This window comes from Callospermophilus lateralis, chromosome 18 (assembly GCF_048772815.1).
Source record: "Callospermophilus lateralis isolate mCalLat2 chromosome 18, mCalLat2.hap1, whole genome shotgun sequence".
Classification (NCBI taxonomy): domain Eukaryota; kingdom Metazoa; phylum Chordata; class Mammalia; order Rodentia; family Sciuridae; genus Callospermophilus; species Callospermophilus lateralis.
In genome coordinates, this window is record NC_135322.1 from 17,208,896 (window position 1) to 17,230,461 (window position 21,566).

The 21,566-nt window shown below is 48.3% G+C and overlaps 1 protein-coding gene across 1 annotated transcript; it reads left to right on the forward strand.

The window, feature by feature from the left end:
• The first annotated feature begins 582 nt into the window (after positions 1–582).
• Nphs1 (NPHS1 adhesion molecule, nephrin) lies at positions 583–18,598 on the forward strand. The gene is made up of 29 exons (XM_076838282.2): positions 583–942; positions 1,044–1,259; positions 1,334–1,456; positions 1,653–1,781; positions 2,318–2,399; positions 2,720–2,823; positions 3,012–3,139; positions 3,234–3,405; positions 3,566–3,723; positions 3,957–4,101; positions 4,202–4,326; positions 5,470–5,656; positions 5,866–5,995; positions 6,167–6,339; positions 6,704–6,844; positions 6,927–7,067; positions 7,499–7,620; positions 8,450–8,624; positions 8,724–8,880; positions 8,960–9,111; positions 10,501–10,612; positions 10,697–10,878; positions 12,349–12,405; positions 14,483–14,602; positions 14,741–14,765; positions 14,874–14,949; positions 15,086–15,179; positions 15,277–15,392; positions 17,490–18,598. The coding sequence occupies exons 1-29, from the start codon at positions 717–719 to the stop codon at positions 17,619–17,621; spliced, it is 3,900 nt and encodes a 1,299-aa protein (XP_076694397.2). The 5' UTR covers positions 583–716; the 3' UTR covers positions 17,622–18,598.
• Positions 18,599–21,566: the final 2,968 nt, after the last annotated feature.

A 21,566-nucleotide genomic window follows, 5' to 3' on the forward strand; every position in this document is an offset into this window, starting at 1 on the left:
CACTCATGCTCACACATACAGGCGCGCTCTCACACCCACATGCACACACAGGTAACTTTCCTCTCTCCCACACTCTCCCAGTGTCACATACACTTTTGTACACTCCCCAGCAGAGATCCCATATGTCACTGAGGGGCTGATTGTCTACTCAGGAAAGGATGGGACTTGCCAAGGTCATGCTCTGGACAGGGAAGAGCCGGCCCAGCTCTCTACTCCCTAAGCTGAACTAGGAGATGACCCATGTCTGATCTGCTCTCCCAGGCCCTTGGGGTTATGGGAGCTGGGGAGGCACCGAGGAATGTGCCTGGCATGTGCTGACAGGGGATTTCATGGTCCAGCTGGGCCAGGAGGAGCCTGCTGGGCGGAGGCTGGAGTTGGAGACTCAGGAGTGGCTTGGCTCTGCCACTGACTGCCTCTTTGCTCTCCTGGGCTGATGGGGCTCACTGGACTCTGAGCAGCAAGTCTTTTTTTGTGTGTGTGGGACTGTGAGTGGTGGAAGAGGGTGAAGGGGCAGGGGATAGCAGGAGAGAAGAGAAACAGACTGTCAAGGAGATGGATGGACAGATGGATGGATAGATAGATAGATTGAGGTGGAGAGACAGGCCAAGGGTGGTGGTGGGGGGGATTCAGAGAGTTGCTCAGAGAGAAAGAGCCTGAGACAGGAAGAGAAAGAGACAGAGACTCAGACAGAGAGACTGGGACAGAGGGAGAATGAGATGGAGATAAAGAGACACTCCCGGAGAAAGGAAAATGGAGAGAGTTGGAAAAAGAGACAAAAAGAGAACAAGAGACAAAGATGCAGAGAGAGGGAGTCAGAGAAAGGTAGTGGCAGATGTCAGTGGCAGTCAATGGGCACTGTGGGAGCCACGGCCAGAGGAACTGGAATGGCCCTGAGGACACCCATCAGGGCTCCCCTGATGCTCATGGGGCTGCTGACCACAGGTGAGTGGGACACTGGCTCTGTACCCAGTGCCAAATGGCCTTCATTTCCCACCTTTTAGGCAAACCTCTGCCCTTTCTTGCTGATCCTTTTGTGTCTCCAGGCCTGGCTCAGTTGCCAATCCCTGCCTCGGCCCCTCGTGGTTTCTGGGCCCTGTCTGAAAACCTGACGGCTGTGGAGGGGGCCACAGTTGAGCTGCGGTGCGGGGTCACTGCCCCTGGCAGTGTGGTACAATGGGCCAAGGATGGGCTACTCCTAGGCCCTGACCCAGGGATTCCGGGCTTCCCGAGGTATCACCTCAAAGGAGATCCTGCTAGAGGTGAGAGATCAGAGCCTGAGACTCTGAGCCACCAGCAGAGGCTGTGGTCTTGACCCTGTGGGCCTCTTCTGCAGGTGAATTCCACCTGCACATTGAAGCATGTGACCTCAGCGATGACGCCGAGTATGAGTGCCAGGTCAGCCGCTCAGAGATGGGCCCCGAGCTCGTGTCTCCCAGAGTCATCCTCTCCATCCTGGGTATGGGTGAGAGACCCCCAGGTCCCTCGAGTCTGGGCTTCTAGTCCTCTTCTCCCCCAGGATATGGGAGCTGATGGTCCCAGATCCTCCTCCCCCAGATCCTGGGTATAGAACTCATTTCCGGAGCAAGGAGACTTGGCTCACATCCTCCTGTCCTTCAAGTGGTGGAGGCTGATTCTACATCCTTTCTCATCAGTTCCCCCCAAGGTGCTTCAGCTGACCCCTGAGGCAGGGAGCACAGTCACCTGGGTAGCTGGGCAGGAGTATACGGTCAGCTGTGTGTCTGGGGATGCAAAGCCAGCACCTGATATCACCTTTCTCCAAAGTGAGTGTGGGTGAATTGGTGGGGTCATTGTGATGTCCCTGGAGTAGGGAGTCAGTCCATGTGTTATGCCTTCCTAGGGGCCCAGAAAATATAACCGAGATAGGACCCTGGAGTAGGCAAGGGGAGAAGCTGAGGCCAGAATGGGATGCACCGGATGGGAGGGGACACCCGGGGGAGGCATCCAGGAGACCACAGGAATGCTGGTCAGGGACCTGGAAGAAGTCAAGGTTCAGGCAAGATGTGGGCAGTGAGGGCGGCACAGGAATGAAAAGCTGAGGGGACATGGGGTACAACCCAATAAAGATGCCAACAGAAGGAAGAGGCCCAGGACCTGAGAACTCCAGTCATTTGGGAAAATTCCAGGGAACAGAAGTGAGGGAGTCCTAAGTCTTACAAGATAACAGGAATTTCCAGGGGACGAAGCCGGCACCTCAGGTTCTTTTCCTCCAGAACCAGGAGGAAGGGGGCATCACGTCCACCCCAGAATCTACTGTGGGGAGTGCCCAGCACCCCTGCAGCCCTCTTGTTGCCCCAAGGTGGACAAACAATATCTGATGTTTCTGCTAACGAGAACCAGGGGTCCCAGGAGAAACTCTTCACGACAGAGGCCACATCCAGGTATGCCAGTTGGGGGTATCCTGTCTTCCTGTTTCCCCATAAGAGCTCCATATCCCAGGTATTCAGGCTGGGTATAAACATCTGGGACTCAATTCTTTACCCAACATCCAAAACTTCTTCAAGGGAACCCCAGTTTCAGGATACTAAGTATAAACATTTGGGGCCAGTATGGCTCCCTGAAGCCCTAATTCTTATTGCTAAAGATAAGATCTTAGAGGAAATCAGTATGGAGACTTAGACTAGGTGTGGAGGCCTGGGACTCCCACTTCATCAATTTCAGAAGATGACTCTGACTCCAGAACTCCAACTTCCCATCCCAGGGTGACACCCCAGAGCTCGGATAATGGGCAGTTACTAGTCTGTGAGGCATCCAGCCCAGCTTTGGACACTCCCATCAAGGCTTCCATCACCATGAATGTTGTCTGTAAGTGGAGAACTGACTCAGTTGTGGGCCCGGAGGATGGGAGGCAGGATTGGGGGTCTTGGGGGATTGCAAGAATTATGGGAAATTCAGTCATGCCAAAGAGAAACGTGGGAATTCAGAGTCTGGCTATGGCGACTAGAAAGAATGAATGGACTCCCCAGGCCTACTGAGTGGCTATTGCTCCCCAGTCCCCCCAGGACCCCCTGTCATCCAGTGGCCAGGCCTGGAAGAAGGGCACGTGAGGGCAGGGCAGAGCCTGGAGCTGCCGTGCACGGCACGAGGGGGAAATCCGCCAGCCACACTACAGTGGCTGAAGGTGAGGGCAAAGGCCAACATGGAAGGCTTGGCGGGGGGGAGAGCCAGAGCCAGGAACTGGCTCTGAGCTGGTCTAGGCCTGACCCTATCTCCAGAATGGCCAGCCTGTGTCCACAGCGTGGGGCACAGAGCATGTTCAGGCAGTGGCCCGCAGTGTGCTGGTGATGACCGTGCAGCCAGAAGACCACGGAGCAAGGCTCAGCTGTGAAGCCTACAACAGCGTATCTACAGGGACCCAGGAACAAAGCATCACACTACAGGTCACCTGTGAGTCCTGGTGCTAGCTGTCTGTCAGCCCGTGTCCCCACATCATGCTTATCCATTGCCAAAGACCTCGTCATCTGGGTCCCATCCCCTTGTCTGTCTAGGCTGGTCTGTGAGGAACCCAGTTCAGTCCAGGGTCTCTCTCTGTCCATCTGTCCCGCAGTTCCCCCCAGTGCCATTACCATCCTGGGTTCTGCGTCACAGACTGAGAACAAGAACGTGACACTGTGCTGTATCGCCAAGTCCAGTCGCCCTCGGGTCCTGCTGCAGTGGTGGCTGGGGGGCCGGCAGCTGCTTCCTACGGATGAAACAGTCATGGATGTGAGGAGGGGGCTGAGCCAGGCGGGGGGCTGAGGGCACAACTTCTGGAGCCGGGACAAGAAGGCTCGGAGGCCTTGTCCTTGAGAAGCGTGGCCTGTGGCCCTCTGAATCCTGCATCTGACTAGGAGGAGGTCAAGACGTGCCCTTGCTGGGGTCTGGGGTAGGCCCAGGCGTCTGGTACCATGGGTTGGGGATGTTTTAGTCCCTAAGTCCCAAATCTCATTCTCTGCTAGGGCCTGCATGGTGGCCACATCTCCATGTCTAATCTGACGTTCCTGGTGCGGCGGGAAGACAATGGCCTGACCCTCACCTGCGAGGCCTTCAGTGAGGCCTTCACCAAGGAAACTTTCAAGAAGTCGCTCACCTTGAATGTGAAATGTGAGTCCCTATCCTGATCCAGGAATGCCACCAGGCCCCACAGATCCCACCCTGAGGCCCCAGCCCAGAGGCAGAGTCACCCTCCAGCCTCTCCCTACAGATCCTGCCCAGAAGCTGTGGATTGAGGGACCAGCAGAGGGGAAGTATCTCAGGACTGGGACACGGGTGAGGCTGGTGTGTTTGGCCATTGGGGGCAACCCAGACCCCTCCCTCACCTGGTACAAGGTCAGTGCCCACATGGGTTGTCGGGTGACCAGGAATTTGGGGAAGGATGAGGACGCTCCTCTCCTTCAGAATCTTTGGAGATCTTGGAAAAACCTTAATTTCTCGAAAAATACTGGAGATTCTGAATTTTGGTAGGGAATTGTAAGAGAAAAAAATGTCATGAGAATTATATGAAATCTTAAGGAAAATTCTGGGAATTCTGGAAAAACAATTCCAGGATAAAAGAAGGAATTCTGAATCAAGATTGGGAATTCTAGAGATAAAGGCAATTAATTCCATTAAAGTTAAAAGAAATTCTGGTGAAAAGTTCAATTCAGGGAAGATGTCAAGAATTTTAGGGAAAAACCAGGAATTCAAAAAACAAAAACAAACAAAATGACAATGATATTTTGGGCAAAGGCTAGATATTTGGGGGATTTCACAGAACATTGAAAATCCTTTAATATTAAATTGAATTCTTGAGATATATAGCTAAGAAAATTAAGTTCCATTAAAATTAAAGGGAATGGGGTAGAATTCTGGGAAAATTCTAGCAAGTTAGGGAGCTACTGTAAATTCTGGAGAAAAGACTAGGAATTATAGGTTGGCAACAGGATTCCATTTCAATTGAATGGAATTCTGGGGAAATACCAAGAATTGGGGCAACACATAGGATTCTAGTGATTAGGATAATAAGGGAATATTGAGAAAAAAGATCAGAACTCTGCAGAAGTCACTGGAATTAAGCGAAAGGTCAAAGGGAGTGGGAATGTTAAGTAAAAGAACTGAGGATAGGAAAAAGGGAAGGAAGTTCTGCCAAAGATTTGGGGATTTCAAGGAAATTTCTGGTTCATAGTGTGGTTAATATTGAAGAAATGGAATATGAGGAGTAGGGCAGAGAGTCCTGGGGGACTGGGAAGGTGGGGCGAGGCAGGAGGCGAGATCTCAGGGGGCTCAGGGAAAGAGGAAAAGACTCAGGGTTAGGGGTTCTGAATTCCTGGTCCCACTTCTTACTCTAGCGGGATGCCAGTTGATGGGAATGCCTTTTCCTTATCACACAAAGGACTTGTCTGGTCTGGCGATGACCAATCCAATAGGGTCGTCTCAGGACTGGGTGGGGAAGGGCAGGGCTACCTGCGGTCCCCAGCCAGTGCCGGTCCTCAGAACTCCCGCGTCGTGACGGAGCAGCGGCTGCAGCAGGAGTCCCGGCGGGTGCACCTGGGAAGTACCGAGAAGTCCGGGAGCACCTTCTCCCGCGAACTGGTGCTGGTCGCAGGTCCGTCGGACAATCAGGCCAGGTTCTCGTGCAAGGCGGGCCAGCTTATCGTGTCCACGCAGCTGGTGGTGCAGTGTGAGGATGCCAAAGGACGGGACGGGTGGAGGGTTTGGCTGGCGGGCGGTACAGACTACACAGCCAGGCCGGGGCGTGTGGACTCCCAGACACCAAGTGGTGGGCGGGGCCGGGCTGGGGACTGCAGCCTGGGCGGGGTCTGGGGTCCAGATGCTGTGAAAGTAGGCCAGGGGTCTCCTGACTCAGCCTGGCTCCTCTGACCCGCTAAGTTCCTCCGACTAATTTGACGATCCTGGCCAACGTGTCTGCGCTGCGCCCAGGGGACGCCTTAAACTTGACGTGTGTCAGCATTAGCAGCAACCCACCCGTCAACTTGTCCTGGGACAAGGAGGGGGAGAGGTGAGAGTGTGAGGCTCCGCCCCTCCAAGGTTCGGTTCACACCCAGACCGTTCTGGTCCCACCCGAGACTGTTGGGCCCTAGGGACTGTTAGAGCAATCGCCCTCCAATCTCCAGTTTTGGTCCCACCCTCGCACCAGCCCTGGATGACCCAGTGTCTGCGGTGTGCACAGGCTGGAAGACGTGGCCGCACCTCCCCAGAGCGCCCCGTTCAAAGGCTCTGCTGCGTCCAGGAGCGTTTTTCTTCAAGTGTCATCCCGCGACCACGGCCACCGTGTCACCTGCCGCGCCCACAGTGCGGAGCTCCGCGAAACCGTGAGCTCCTTCTACCGCCTCAATGTGCTGTGTACGTGGGTTGGTCTGTAACCCTTGATCCCCTCCTGACCCTAAACTACTCCAGTCTTCACCTTGACACTGTCCTTAGCCACTACCCCAATCCTGTTACTTTCCTAACCTTTATCCTGATCCCTGCCCCAACTCGTATTTGCCCCAACCCCTAACCCCTATCCTGACCCCTTTCTCCTTCTTTAAGCCTAACGTTGGTTCTATACTTTTCCTAAACTGAATTTTAACTTCTATCTTGTTACCTCTCCCCAACCCTAGTCCTTCCTTACTCCGACTTTAACCCTTAGACCTGTGCCTGATCTCAATTCTATTCCTGACCCCGACTTTAACAACACTCTTGACTCCCTGCGGCTCTCCCTCTGAAGACCGTCCAGAGTTCCTGGGGGAGCAGGAGCTCGTGGTAACCGCGGTGGAGCAGGGCCAGGCCCTGCTGCCTGTGTTGGTATCCGCTAACCCCGCTCCGGAGGCCTTCAACTGGACCTTCCGCGGCTATCGCCTCAGCCCAGGTGCGGGAAGGGGACACAGAGCGGGGTGTGGGTTCCTGGTGATGGGAGGGTCTGCCACGCCCCTTACCCTGACTTTCCCCAGCTGGCGGTCCCCGGCACCGCATCCTGCCTGGTGGGGCTCTGCAGCTATGGAACGTGACACGTGCGGACGATGGCTTCTACCAGTTGCACTGCCAGAACTCAGAGGGCACCGCTGAAGCCCTAGTGCGGCTGGATGTGCACTGTGAGCCCCGCCCCGATCACTCCAGGAAATTAGAGTCTCTGGGACCCCTGCCTACCATTGGGGACTTTGGGACCCACTGTGGAGTCTCCTCATTGCGGAAGCTCTACCCACTTAGGGACAACCACCCATCCTAGAATCCTCCCATTCTGGAAGTCCCTTCACTTCTATTGTGTGACTGGTGGGTTGCCCACTAAAAAGACCCAGTGTGGAATCTCTACCCAGAGAGGAGGACCACCTAAAAGGGAGCTGCTCCCTTCAGGGAGCCAAGCCCACTGTAAAGTCTCACTCTTCAAGTACATCACATAGATGGCAAACTCTCCACACACCTAGCTTTCCAGGTCACCTCTAAGACAAGCCTTTTGTCTGGAGCACTCTCCCACCATGATCTATCTGAGCCCAAGTGCCTTTTCCAACCCCCTATCTCCCACCAGATGCTCCCACCATCCGTGCCCTCCAGGACCCTACCGAGGTGAATGTCGGGGGTTCTGTGGACATCGTCTGCACTGCTGATGCCAATCCCATCCTCCCAGGGATGTTTAACTGGGAGAGGCTGGTGAGGACCCAGCCTTCAGTGAATGGAGATGGGGCAGGGGGGCTGTGCCTTCATAACTGTGAGATCCTCGGGAGTGAAGTCCACATCTGTGTGATTGTATAACTAGAGATTCATCAGGGCTTACTCCAAGAACGAGTACCTGTTAGTCAAACAGTAGAGGGATGGGTGGATGAGTGGATTTATAGTTAGGTGAGTGGGTTGATGGATGGATAGATGGGTGGATGAATGAGTGGATGGGTGACTAGATGATGGAATGAGAGACATTAGTGGACAGATCCGTGTATATGGTAGATGGATGCATCATTAGTGGAAAGTTGTATATGGAATGATGAATCGATGTATGAATTGACAGTGGAGAGATGAATAAATAGATAGCTGGATATATGGGTGAATGGTTGTATGTATTTATGAATGTGTGCACATATGAGTGAATAAATGTGCTTATGGTAGAGAGCAGCAAGGATGGACAGGTGGGTGCATAGGTAGAAGACAAATGTTGGTTTCATGAATGAGTGAGTAAGTAGATGCAAGTATAAGTGGATGAATGGGTGGCTAGATAGTTAAATGAATGGATGGATTGATGTGTGGGTGGAAGGATGCTTCTAGGCATGTGTAGTTAGATAAATGGGTGGGTGAGTGGTTGGTTGGATTGGTGCTTGGATGAATGGATCGAATAAATGTTTGGATGGATTATAAGAGAAATTTTCATTAAATAGCTTTGTGGAGAGTAGTTGTGAGTGGGAGAATGACGTTACAGATGGGACACAGTTTGGGTGATGATGGATTTGGGGCTAAACTGGAGGACGACCTCTGAGTCCTGGGTCCCCAGGGAGAAGAAGAAGAGGAGGACCATAGCCTAGATGACATGGAGAAGATATCAAAAGGATCCACAGGTCGCCTGCGGATTCACCATGCCAAGCTGACACAGGCTGGTGCTTACCAGTGCATTGTGGACAATGGAGTGGCACCTCCAGCCCGGGGGCTGGTCCGTCTTGTAGTCAGATGTGGGTAATATTAAACTCTTGACTTCAAAAGTCTGCCACTAAACTCACCGCTCTCGTGTCCTTCCACGTACCTCATGTTGATCCCCCAATCCATTCTAGTTGCCCCCCAGGTGGAACATCCTACTCCCCTAACTAAAGTGGCTGCAGCTGGAGACAGCACCAGTTCTGCTACCCTCCACTGCCGTGCCCGAGGCGTCCCCAACATCATCTTCACTTGGTCCAAAAATGGGGTTCCTTTGGATCTCCAAGATCCCAGGTGAGCCAGGCCTGCCAGGAAGTGGTCCAGCCCAAACTCTGGTCCCAGCCCCCGAATCCCTGCCTCACTATCTTTCCAGGTACACGGAGCACACCTATCACCAGGGTGGGGTCCACAGCAGTCTCCTGACCATTGCCAATGTGTCTGCAGCCCAGGATTACGCCCTCTTCACGTGCACAGCCACCAACCCCCTTGGCTCAGACCACACCAACATTCAGCTCGTCAGCATTAGTATGATGGGAGGGGGCTGGGAGGGTGTCAGGGGGATGCTTCTTGGGTCAACTCCCAAGTCCCTAGTTGGCAGTGTTGCTGACACCTGAAAGGTGTCTATGAGTGAGGATGGAGTCTCTGACCGCCCTGAATTTCCTAATGGGAGACTAGATCTTCAGAGAAACCCACAACAAAGATAAACAGATTAAAATGAGTTGGGAAGACTTATTGGATCAAGTAACTGAAAAGCGGATTTTTCAGGAGTTGCTGGATCTAGGGCCAGCTCTTAGGTCTGCTTTTCTCTGTCTTGCCTTTAATTCTAAAGCTCCTCCTAGTGGGCTTTTAGAATTCCCAGAGGAAATAGAATTCTTTCTCTTCTGAACAGTTATATGGAAAAACTAGAATGAAATATCATTGGCTCTGCTTGGATTCCAGCTCATCTCCGAATCAATCATCTGATGGAAGGGGCAACCCTCTAATTGGTCAGGCCTGGTCACATGTCCATCTTCCTAGGAGTGGAGTCACTTCCATCAGAAGAATGTGACCTGAGAATGTGGGAGGGTGGTTCTCCAAAGGGAAATTCAGGGTGTTGGAACTGTAAGCAATGAGAATGGATGTGAGGTTGGCATAAAAAACCCACTGCAAGAAACATGTGTGTGCATGTGTATGTATGTGTGTGTGTGTGTATATAACATATACGCATATGTTTTATACATATACATTCATCTACTTGCTAAAATTTATTTGTAATCCCCAAATCAATACTCATGGTACTTTGTGGTCAGTCAAGGACATATACAGAGTGATGCAAAATTTGAGTCACCTGCTGTGCATGTTCCTAACTGAGACTGAACAAGATGACACTCCACATCTTGTTCCAGCTCTTATATTGTATATAGTGTGGTTTATTTAGTGTCACTTTTAAAAAAAACTTTTTGTGCTTTGGGTTGGTGATTTTGTCATTTAAAATGCCTGCCAAGCACAAAGCTGAAATGCTGTCCACTATTTCTAAGTGCAAGACGGCTGTGATGTGCCTTATAGAAAAAATACTTATGCTCTGGATAAGTTTGTTTGGGCTGGAGTGAGAGTGCTTTTGGCCATGTACTAGTGGTGAATCCCAGTACGCGTTGCGTAAGGCACCTTTAACAGGAACACGCCTAAACAAGATCCTGTATTCATTGGTTGATGAAAATGCTGTGACAAAGAGGTTTGAAGAAAACTAACCCTGAGTTTCCTTTTCAAGCAACGGGTTTAGTATTTTCCAGCTTAGTGTTCACACTGAACTTATTGAATGTAATGACCATGAATAATGAAATTAACTGTAATTTAGAATTATTATTAGGAAAAACCTGAAAGGAATCTTCTAGAATCCTTTTGTATCCTCTATTTTCCCCGCCCTTCTTTCCACAGGCCGGCCTGACCCCCCACTGGGATTCAAGGTCGTAAGCAGGACCCCCCACTCAGTGGGGCTGGAGTGGAAGCCTGGGTTTGATGGGGGCTTGCCACAGAGGTTCCACATCAGGTGGGTCCCTGTCAAGGCAAGTAAGGTGTGGCAGCCAGTGGGGCTGGTCATTTTCCTGAACTCACTGACCTCTCTGTCCTACAGGTATGAGGCCCTGGAGACTCCAGGATTTCTCTACATGGATGTCACACCACCCCAGGCCACCACCTTCACATTGACGGGACTGAAGCCTTCTACACGATATAGGGTCTGGCTGCTGGCCAGCAATGCCCTGGGGGACAGTGGCTTAGCTGAAAAGGGAACACAGCTCTCCATCACTACCCCAGGTGGGAAGGACAGTCGTGGGCAGGTTGGAAAGTTCCTCAGAGGACTTAGAGGGTGGCATAGTGAAATAGATACTAGTGTTATTCCCCTTTTACAGATGAAGCCCAGAGAAGTTAAGCAAATCAACCAAGGTCACACAGTTAGGAAGAGGCGGAGATGAGATTGAAATCTCAGGCAGATGAGCTCCATAGATCTACCTGTACTATCTTAGTGTGATTACAAGAGGAAATTAGAAAATAGTCTGAATTGAACAGAAATGAAAACAAAAAATTTGAGGGGCAGCTAAAGTAGTGCTAAGAGGAAATTGGATGGCATTAAAAATTTATATTAGTTTTTTTATTAAAAAAATTCTTCAAATAGACATTTTACATTTCCATCATAAGAAACTTGAAAAAGAAGAGCAAACTAAACCCAAAGAAAATGGAAGGAAGTTAAGAGAAGAAATTAATGAATGAGAAAACAGAAAAAAAAATAAAGGAAAAAAAATCAATGAAACAGAAAGCTTGTTCTTTGAAAAGATTGATGAAATGTGTAAAACTGGGACCTGGGCTGTGGCCTAGCATATGTGAGGCACTGGGTTCCATCCCAGGCATCACATAAAATTAAACAAATAAAATAAAGATATTGTGTCCATCTACAGCTAAAAAATATTTTAAAAAATGTGTAAAACTGATCAAGACAAAAAAGAGAGAAGACACAACTTCCAAAAATATCAGGAAAACCAGAAGAGACATTATTACTGACCCTACGGACACAGAAAAGATGTGCAGGAATATCTGAATAACCTCAGGCCAACACATTCAGTGACTTCGATGAAAGGGACAAATTCCTTGAAAATGTCTAAGAAGCGTCTTATGATTCTGACAGGCCCTGTGGTTAATCCCACAGGGTCTGGCTCAGAAAAGCCTGGGTTCAAGCCCCCACCTCCCCTGCCACTTCCTAGTTTTGTGAACATAAGCAAGTGCCTCAGTTTCCAAAAATAAGTTTTCACACCAGGTGTGGTGGCACACGACTGTAATCCCAGCAGCTAGGAAAGCCGAGACAGGAGGATCTAGAGTTCAAAGCCAGCCTCAGCAACAGCAAGGTGTTAAGCAATTCAGTGAGACCCTGTCTAGAAATAAAATATGAAATAGGGCTCAGGATGTGGATCCTGAGAGCCCAATATCTTCTTAGGGAGACGGGGAGGGTTAAGTCAGCAAATTGATAATTCAGGTTAAAGGACTTTGTACAACATAAAGCACTCATTTATAATTTATTATGATGATTATTATCATTGATATTCCTCTTGCTATTAGCGTGTTGTCATTATTATCAGAAATACTTGGCTATCTTTAGAATACCCCTAAGAAATCATGTTCCCATTCCAACGAGTTTCAAAGTGAGGTGAAAAGCTTAGTCAGAGACTGAGAAATGCATAATCATCTCAGATTTTTGTTATTAATGCATAATCTCTATATTCACCCCCACCCCAGGCCTGGACCAGCCTTCGGGAGAACCTGACCACCAGGAACCCACAGAGCAGCCTGCAGGCAAGGGCTCTACCCCTGAATCCTGCCCCCCCCGAGAATGGAACCTTTTGACCCCTTCTCCTTTCCCTTGTGGTCACAACTGCTCTGTCCCTGAAGATTCCCACTTGCATCTGAAGCTCTTCCTCTTACTGGAGTGATCAATTTTTTTTTCCTCCTAATTTAGTTTAATTGTAAAAGAATTAGCTGATTCCGAGCTCTGTAAGGAGGTTGAGTCAGTTAGTTTTAGCTGCATATCAAACCACCACCCAAACATGGGCACTTAGAGCAACATACGACATTACCCATGACTCCTTGAGTCTGGTGAAAGGGTTCTGATCTAGGCGGGTTGAGTCATCTCTACAATCAGCTGGCAGCGGGACTGAGAATTGTCCATATAGGATGGCCTCCATGTTAGTCAGCTTTTTGTCACTGTAACAAAACGTCTGAGAAAAACAACTTCAAGGGGGAAAGATTTATTTTAGCTCAGTTTTCAGTCTGTGTTCAGCTGGCTCATTGCTTTGGACCCGAGGTGAGGCAGAACATCATGGTGGAAAGGTGTGTCAGAGCAAAGCTGCTCACCTTGTGGCAGCCAGGAAGCAAAGAGAGAAAGAGCCAGCTGTGGGACGAGAGGAAGAAGCCAGGGACAAGATAGAGTCCCCAAGGATCCTCTTCCTTCAACTCAGCCCCATATCCTGCAGTTGCCGTCACCTCCCAATAGTCCAGTTAGCTAAGAATCCAACAGTGGATTAATCTATTGATTAGGTTAGAGCCCCCATGATTGGCTCTCTTCCTCAAAGTCCCCCCCACATTGCTGCATTGGGGATGAAGCCTGCAGCACATGAGCCTTTGGGGACACTTCATATTCAAACCAAAGAGCATCCTTCTCTTCACATGTCTGGCAGTCATCTGGCTCTTGATTGGGACATTGGAGATAACTGGGTCACATGTCTCTCCCTGTCATATTCACAGGGAGGTGGTCCTAGGGGTCCCAAGACCAGAAAGAGAAGAAAAACTAATTTACTAGCATTTTTCAAGTTTCTGATTCTGTCACATTTGTTCTTGTCTCATTGGCTCCAGCAGAGTTGGGTGGAAGGGGGATTGTGTAACAGTGTAGAAACAGCTGGACATGGTGATACAAGCCTGTAATCCCAGGGACTCAGGAGGAAGAGGCAGGAGGGTTCCAAGTTTGAGGCCAGCCTCAGCAATTTAGTGAGGCCCTAAATAACTTAGCAAGACCCTGTCCCAAAATAAAAAAAAAAAATAAAAAGGGCTGGGATGTGGCTCAGGGGTAGGGCACCCCTGAAGGTTCAATTCCCTAGGACCAAAAAAAAAAAAAAAAAAAGATAAAAACAGGGTGAGAGGCCCTCCCACCTCTCATACTTCCAGCTTTCATTCTACTTCTTGGCTGTGTGTAGATGTGTCCTAACTGTTGTGCCAAAGAGCCACCATGAGTCAAATGCCCATCACTGTTGAAAGCGGAATGAGTGATCTTTTCCAGGGTGGGTCAGGTGATCCCCCAGAGTCCTGTAGGAACCGCACAGACTAGGAGCAGGGGAGTGGCTCTTTTCCCAAAGGAAAACAAGTATCCTTAGCAGTTGATGGCAAAATGGAGGGACTGAACCTTGTCTTCAGGGATGTGGTAACCCACTATTGGCCTGGATGGCGGTTGGTGGAAATAAGTCATTGGTGATGAAATCTGTGGAGAAGAAAGGACATTGAGGACAGACACTTGATTATTCCAAGGCTCAGAGTTGTGAATTTGCTTCGGCGATTCTGGAAATAGGTAGTGGTTTGTTTGTGTGACCAGAAGGTACAATTCCGGGGTCTATGGTTGGTGGGCAAAACTGGAGCTGTGGAATAGGCTGGATTATAGAGAGGGCTCGGGCAATGGCTGAACTTGCTACTGACTTGACTTGAGGGAGGAGCCACCTGCCCTTAGATGGCAAGAAGAGGTGGAGACGGAGATTGTTGCTCATTCGCTTCCTTGACCTTGGGTGGGGGTGGAGGCTTTGCTTGATCAGGGGCGGCTTTCTCAGACAGCTCCATTGCACCCGGAGAAGATTGCTTGGGGCTCACTGAGAGGTCTCCCCACCCCTAGGACCCTCCGGGCTGCCCCTGCTGCCCGTGTTGTTTGCTGTTGGGGGTCTTCTGCTGCTTTCCAATGCTTCCTGTGTGGCGGGATTCCTCTGGCGACGGAGACTGAAACATCTTGCTGAGGGTGAGGAGAGGTTCTGCCCTTGCCAGGACAGAGACCCTAGGGGGACAGGAACCCTGGGGTTGCTGCATATTTGCGGTCTCCCCAGGACCAGGTGGGCTCACATGGCGTCTCTGATTCCTTTCCCCCTATTTCTCTCAGGCATCTCAGAGAAGACAGAGGCAGGGTAAGTAGGGCACTTTGCTGTAAAGAAGGCCCTGAGGAAGGCGGTTTGGAGGTGACAGGTGGCAGAGGGTCAGTCACCCAACTGCCGCCCATACTTCCATCTTGGAAGGTCGGAGGAGGAGAGAGTCAGGAATGAATATGAGGAGAACCAGTGGACTGGGGACCGGGACACTCAAAGCTCCATGGTGAGTGGGGGTGGCTTGGACCGATCCAATGACAAACTCTACTGTGAGTTTCAAGTTAATCATTTCCCTTTGTGTAACTATGGAGTCAGAAAATGGAAAGGACTTTACCTGTTTTGTGTGTGTGTGCGCCTGACAGGCTAGCACGTCAGAAGTAGAGCCATATTACCACTCCACGAAGGACTTCAGCCCTCGGCTGCCTCCCACACTGGAGGAGGGATCTTATCCCCAAGGTGAGAGACAGGACCCCATCAGGACCGCCCCCATTCCAAGGTTCTCTGACATCTGGACTGGGTGCCCAGATGACTCTTCCTTCCAATCCAACCCTAGGTTTCACAGGTCTCAAAGATGAGGACATGGCCTTTCCCGGGCACCTGTATGATGAGGTGGAAAGAATGTATGCCCCATCTGGAGCCTGGGGACCCCTGTATGATGAAGTACATATGGTAAGGAGATTTGGTTCACACGCAGTTCAGGCTGGAAACCTGCCTCCTACTGCTTGTATTAGTTAGGGTAAATTAGCTGCTGTAACAAAGAGGCCTGGCCCTAATCCAGCGGCCTAAAGAAGACAGTCTAGGATGGAAGATGTATCTCAGGGACAGAGCTCTTGCTTAGCATGAGTGAGGCCATAAGTTCAATTCCCAGCACTGCAAAGAAAGCAGGAAGCAGTTTATTTCTTCTCACGTGGCTGTCAGAGGTGAGCCCTACTGTAAATGTTTATCCAGAACCCAAGTTCTTCCCACTGGGTTCCTCTGCCATCTCCTGGGACATCCATCATCCAGGTCTATGTGGAAGGGCCAGTTTCAGCTGGAGTGAAAGGAAGCACCACCCTGCCTTATGGCCCAGGTCCAGAAATGGTACATGTACATCTGTCATTCCACCAGGGAAAACAGGGTCCCATTGCTATTTTCACTGCAAAGGAAGCTGTGAAATGCAGTCTACCTTGGTACCTACACGCCTCACTACAGTTCTGCTACTGTGGAAGAACGAAGGGAAGTTTTTCCTTGGGCACTTAGTAATCTCTACCACAATGGTTAAGAAACTAGAGAGAAAGATTTTTTTTGGGGGGGGGGTTCATTAAGCTGAGGAGTGATAGAATTGTCTTTAGGACCAGACAGATCCAGGAGTTTCTCCCTAAAGATTTTCTAGAAAAGCCAGGTTTATAGACAGATAGATTAGGAATCCTCAAAGAAAGAGAATGCCTCTTTTCCAAAACTCCCAATGCCCAGTAATGGTATTGGTCTAGCTTGGGTCATATCCTCATTGTTGAACCAACCACGGAGGCACGGGATGAAATGTACCAATTGGACAAGCCTGGATCCATGTCCACCCATGGGATCAGGGAGTAGAGGCCAACTCTACTCAGTTCACCAGACTGAGGGTAGGAGAAGACAGACAACCAAGAAGAAAGTAAAGATGGTGTCTAGGTAGATGACAACAGCAAGCACTTTGACCATCCACCCACCCATTGCCCCCAAAGTAAGGGAAGTGGGACAGAAGGCTTGACTGTGTGTGGCCTTGGCTGACGCTCTGACATTTCTGGGCCAAGGGAGTCCCCTTTAACAACGTCCCCCTTGGTGCACTGTTTTCTCAGACTGTAGCTCTGTACCAACAAGGAAATGACGTGGAGCCCCATGGCGCTGTCCATGGTTCTGGACTGTCCGTGCCCCGAAGGCACCGATGAGGGAATCTGCAGACATTTTCTGTACAGGGTCAGAGAGTAAATATTTTGGGCTTTGTGAGACATAGGATTCTCCAAAACTGCTCAGCTCTGCCACAGTGGGGTTAAAGCCACTCATACATAAAAGAATGGCTGTAGCTATGTTACAATCAAACTTTATTTTGGGGCACTGAAATTTGAATTTCATGTCATCTTCATATGCCACAAATATTATTATTCCTTTGATCTTCCCAACAACAATTTATAAATATCAAGCCATTCTTGGCTCTCAGGCAATACAAAAACAGGTGGCAGGCTGTATTTGGCTCATGGGCCAATCTGCTCTAAAGTTTGCTAAACAACTATTTTCTCCCAGCTCTAGAACAAAGCACATCTCTGGCAAGGATAACCCTTCACTGTCTTTTTTTTTTCTCTTTAATTTTGATGGGGGAAGTGTCTTGAAAATGCACAGGGCTAACAGAATCATGACCCACATTCCAAAATTGCCATAGCCAATATCACGATCTTTTTAAAGGGTTTGTATTCCTGACATTTAAATGATTTTCCTGCCATGAAATCATGGGATATCTTGAACTAGTTTCAAAATGATCCAGTTGGGTGGAAGTAGAGGGTGAGAGGCAGAGATTTAGATAAATCAAGATGGACCAAGGGATGGTTCTGTGGAAGTTATGTGTTGGGTACATGGTGGCTCATGAGGAGGTTCACTATAATCACTTTTCTGTGTGTAGATTGGATTTTTTCCCTAACTAAGTAGGACTTTTTCCCCTGGGAAGGTGAGCAGGGGTGTGTGTCCTCTATAGCTGTGATGATGACCCAAAAGGATCTCTCCATGGTTCTAATTCTACTTTTTTTTGCCTGTTAGGACCCTTATGACCTCCGTTGGCATGAGGACAAGTATGAGAATCCAAGAGGAGTCTATGACCAAGTGGCAGAAGACTTGGATGCTGTGAGATCTGATTCTCTACCCTTTGAGCTGAGGGGAGAGCTGGTGTGACAGCTTCCTCCCAGTTTTTTCAAGACAGAACACAGGGTGGGGGATACGTGTAAGTGACAGAAGAAGGTTCAAGCTGGTGTCAAAACATAACCAAGGCTCTTTCTGGGCTTAGTTCTAGAAACTCAACTTCTCTCAAGGGGCAGAGTCATGCACACGACACCTCAACAATGAATAGCTATCCTAAGGGTCTTTATGCTTTTTGAAGTACAAATTCAAAATTAGAAAAGATATATTAGCAACTCATTTTGGGGGTGGGGAGCTGGGGTTGTAGCTCAATGGTAAGAGCGCTTGCCTAACATGCATGAGGCACTGGGTTCGATCCCAAGCACCACAGCAAATAAATAAAATGAAGGTACAGTGTCCATCTACAACTAAAAAAAATTAAAACCCTGCCATCTTTAAAAAGAAAGAAAAAAAAAGCCCTCATTTCAGGGCTGAGGATGTAGCTTAGTGTGAGAACGCCCACCTGAGGCCCTGGGTTTGAGTCCCAGCATTGCCAAAAGCCACAACAACAACAACAACAAAAACTCAGTTCATTTTGAGTTTGATTACATCTGGAATAGCTAATAATAAGTGGAGTTTATGAACCATGGGTATGTCCTGCCTGTACCTGGCTTATTGTTTTCCACGTATATAAAACATGATGCATAAACTGTAGCACCTGTGTAAGAATAGACTGTCAAAAGGGGGGAAGATGCAAAAGAATACCTACCATGTGATTTCGTTTATAGGAAAAACTGATTTATTGTGCTATGGTTATATAAGAGAGTGCTTGCTCTTTAGAAGTGTGTGTTCTTCTATATTTAGGGTAAAAGGGTATTGCAGCTTCCGTTTATTCTCAAACAGATGAGAAAAAAATATGCGTATTTACACAGAGATAAAAACAGATGAAACGTGGTAAAATGTTGACATTCGGGGAATCTGGGCAAAGTGTACGTTGGAATTCTTTGTTCTGTTCTTGGAACTTTTCCATAGGTCTGAAGTCATGTCAAAATAAAAGTTAAAGTTAAAAAATTTGTTGTAAAAGTGCCTAACAATGACAGAGATGCAAAGAAAAGGATGTGAAGCTGGGTGTCATGGGCTCTTGGTTCTGCCCAGCTCTTTCAGTGGTGACGATGGCACACCAATAAGAAGGTACTTAATACCACTGAACTGGGGTATTTCTAAATGGTTAAGATGGTAAGTTTTATATTATAGGTATTTTACCACAATAGAAATTGAAGAGAAATCCAACTAACAAAACACAAAAATGGGCTTTGAACAGACAAGAATGTGTCCCGAACCATGAATAATGATTAATCCGTTCTGTGTTTCTGAAGGCTTAGAAGGAAAAAAGAAAAGAAAAATAAATATTCAGGCACAACCATGTGCTTATGAGGGTGAAACTGCCAACCAAAAATGTTTTCACAGTCTCTACAAAACCCGAACATATATATGCATATGCCATGACCCACTAGTTACACACCCAATGGAGATACTTCTATATGTGAACAGAGACACTAACTAGTAGGTTCAATGGCATCAGCAACTGGAAACAACCCAATTGTCCATTAAAGGAAAATGGAACTCAATTATATATTCACCCAACGGATTCTAGGCAATGAGGATGAATGAACTACTGATATATAGAACAACATGAGCGGATTTTACCAAGATAATAGGGAATCAAAGTCAGACCTAAAGAGAACATGCTGTATGATTTCCACTGCAAACAGGCAAAACTAATCTGTGACATTGAAAGTCAAGAGTAGATATCTTTGGTAAATAGTGACTCCCGTGCCAGGAGAGCTTCTGGGGTGGGGAGTACTAGATAATGTTATTTATTGTCCTGGGAGCTAGCTATATGGGTGTGGTCGCTCTCTGAAAAATTATCATACTGAACACTTGTAATATGGCCATGCTTTTATATGTGTTATATTTTACTTAAAATTTTATATTATATCTCACAGGTGGGATTGTGATTTTCTAATATGGTTAATTAAAAAAGAACAATTGTCACTCTGTATCATAGTTTCCTTTCAGAAAAGGTCAATATATTCCGGGCGCAGGGGGCACCAGGCTTGGGAGGCTGAGGCAGAAAGATTGCAAGTTCAAAGCCAGACCCAGCAAAAGCAAGGTGCTAAGCAACTCAGTGAAACCCTGTGGATAAACAAAACGCACGCATACAGACACAGACAGACAGACAGACACACACACACACACACACACACACAAGAAAGAAAAACGGCTGGAGACGTGGCTCAGTGGTAGAGTGCCCCTGACTTCAATCCCCAGTACCCCACACCACACACAGGCACACAAAGAGTCAATATATTTTAACCATACCCAAAATGTTCATGTTTGCATATATGGTATGTTAATAATGTAATTAACATTGGATTACCTTTTATTTTTACCCACACGAATGCCTGTAAGGACATTTTCAAGTTGTTCGGCATGCGAAAGCAATGCCCAGTTTTCTGGGCCCTGACTTCTGAAAGTGGGTACCGCGCCCCGTGATCAATGTAGCAACCACGAACGCGCGTGCAAATGCCAAACTCTCCCACTAGGGGGCGGCACTGCCCCGTTGAGAAGACTTGACTTGGCCAGCGATCGTGAATCAGCGCGAGCCCATGGGGTTCTGGTGTTCCAGGGCTAGAGATCTGTGCTGGAGATTAACACTGGTCAGTGAGTGTCCCCTGCGTCTAAGTGGCCACTGAACCCCAATATTTGAGGATAAGTAGCGGTGCAGGCGTCGAGGCCGAGAGGACTCCAGGAGCACAGTGCAGGTAGGGATTTTTCTAAAATTGCTGAAAAATAAAGGGCAAGTGTAGGAATTGAGGCTGATGAGATGAGCGAGGATCAATCACGTTATCTTAGGGAGTTTGTCCTTTATCCGAGGATGGAAGTCATTTTGCAACAATAATAACAGCATTTATTCCATTTCCACTTACCACTCTAAGTTCTTCATAGGTATTATGTAGTCTGGAACCATGGGAATCACTCGTGAGTCCTGTTGCTTTTGTCATTCACAGTCACTCATGGGGGTATACTCAGTGATAAAATGTCCCTAGATTCAATCTCTTCTACTACCACTACTACTACAAAAAAGTGAGTCCTATTTAGAATCTACTTGTATTCATGTAAGAAGGAATCTCTAAGCCCCTTGTCCACCAAATGCTAAACATCTATATTTACAACATTCAACAAAAATTAGGTCCTGTGCTAAGTAATATGTATAAATAAATGACAAAGCTAAATGTAATTCCTACCCTCACGATGGTCACAGCCCAGTGAGGAGGGAGAGATTAACTAAGTGCTTACTCAAAGATGAACAAACGTGGGCTGTGGCTGTGGCTCAGAGGTAGAGTGCTCACCCAGCATGCGTGGGGCACTGGGTTCAATCCTCAGCATCACGTAAAAATAAAATGAAGATATTGTTTCCACCTATAACTAGCAAATACATATTTAAAAAAAGAAGAATGAACATGGCAAGACCTACAAGGTTGCTTTGGTATTAGAGTGTTCATGGTAGAACCTCCCATCATCTGGGAGGGACCACTGTGTAAGTCAGCTTTCTGTTGCTGGGACCAAAATATCTGACCAGGACAACTTAGAGGAGGAAGAGTTTATTTTGGCTCTTCCAAAATAAACTTCATGGTGGGCCAACTTCATTGTTCTGAGTCCAAGAGGAGGCAGAACAACATGGCCAAAGGGTGGAAGATGGAGTGGAAGATGCACCTGCCCAGGGCATCCGCCAACCAGTGACCCAACTCCCCCTTGTACTACATTTCGTTTTGTTTTGTTTTGTTTTGTTTTTTCCCCAAAGGTCTTGGGAAGCTCTGCCCCTTGGTCTTGTCACTTGGAGGGCGCTGGCCTCCCTTTTAACCTGTCTCTTTCCGCAGCCAGTCCACATTACTGGCATTTCCTAACTGCTGGGGGTCCTGGGGTTCCCACTCCAGCTTT

Coding starts and splice junctions, on each gene's coding strand:
- Nphs1 (XM_076838282.2), top strand. CDS start 717: ATGGAGATAAAGAGACACTCCCGGAGAAAGGAAAATGGAGAGAGTTGG. Junction 3,724..3,956: donor CGGATGAAACAGTCATGGAT/GTGAGGAGGGGG, acceptor ATTCTCTGCTAG/GGCCTGCATGGTGGCCACAT. Junction 5,657..5,865: donor CACGCAGCTGGTGGTGCAGT/GTGAGGATGCCA, acceptor TGACCCGCTAAG/TTCCTCCGACTAATTTGACG.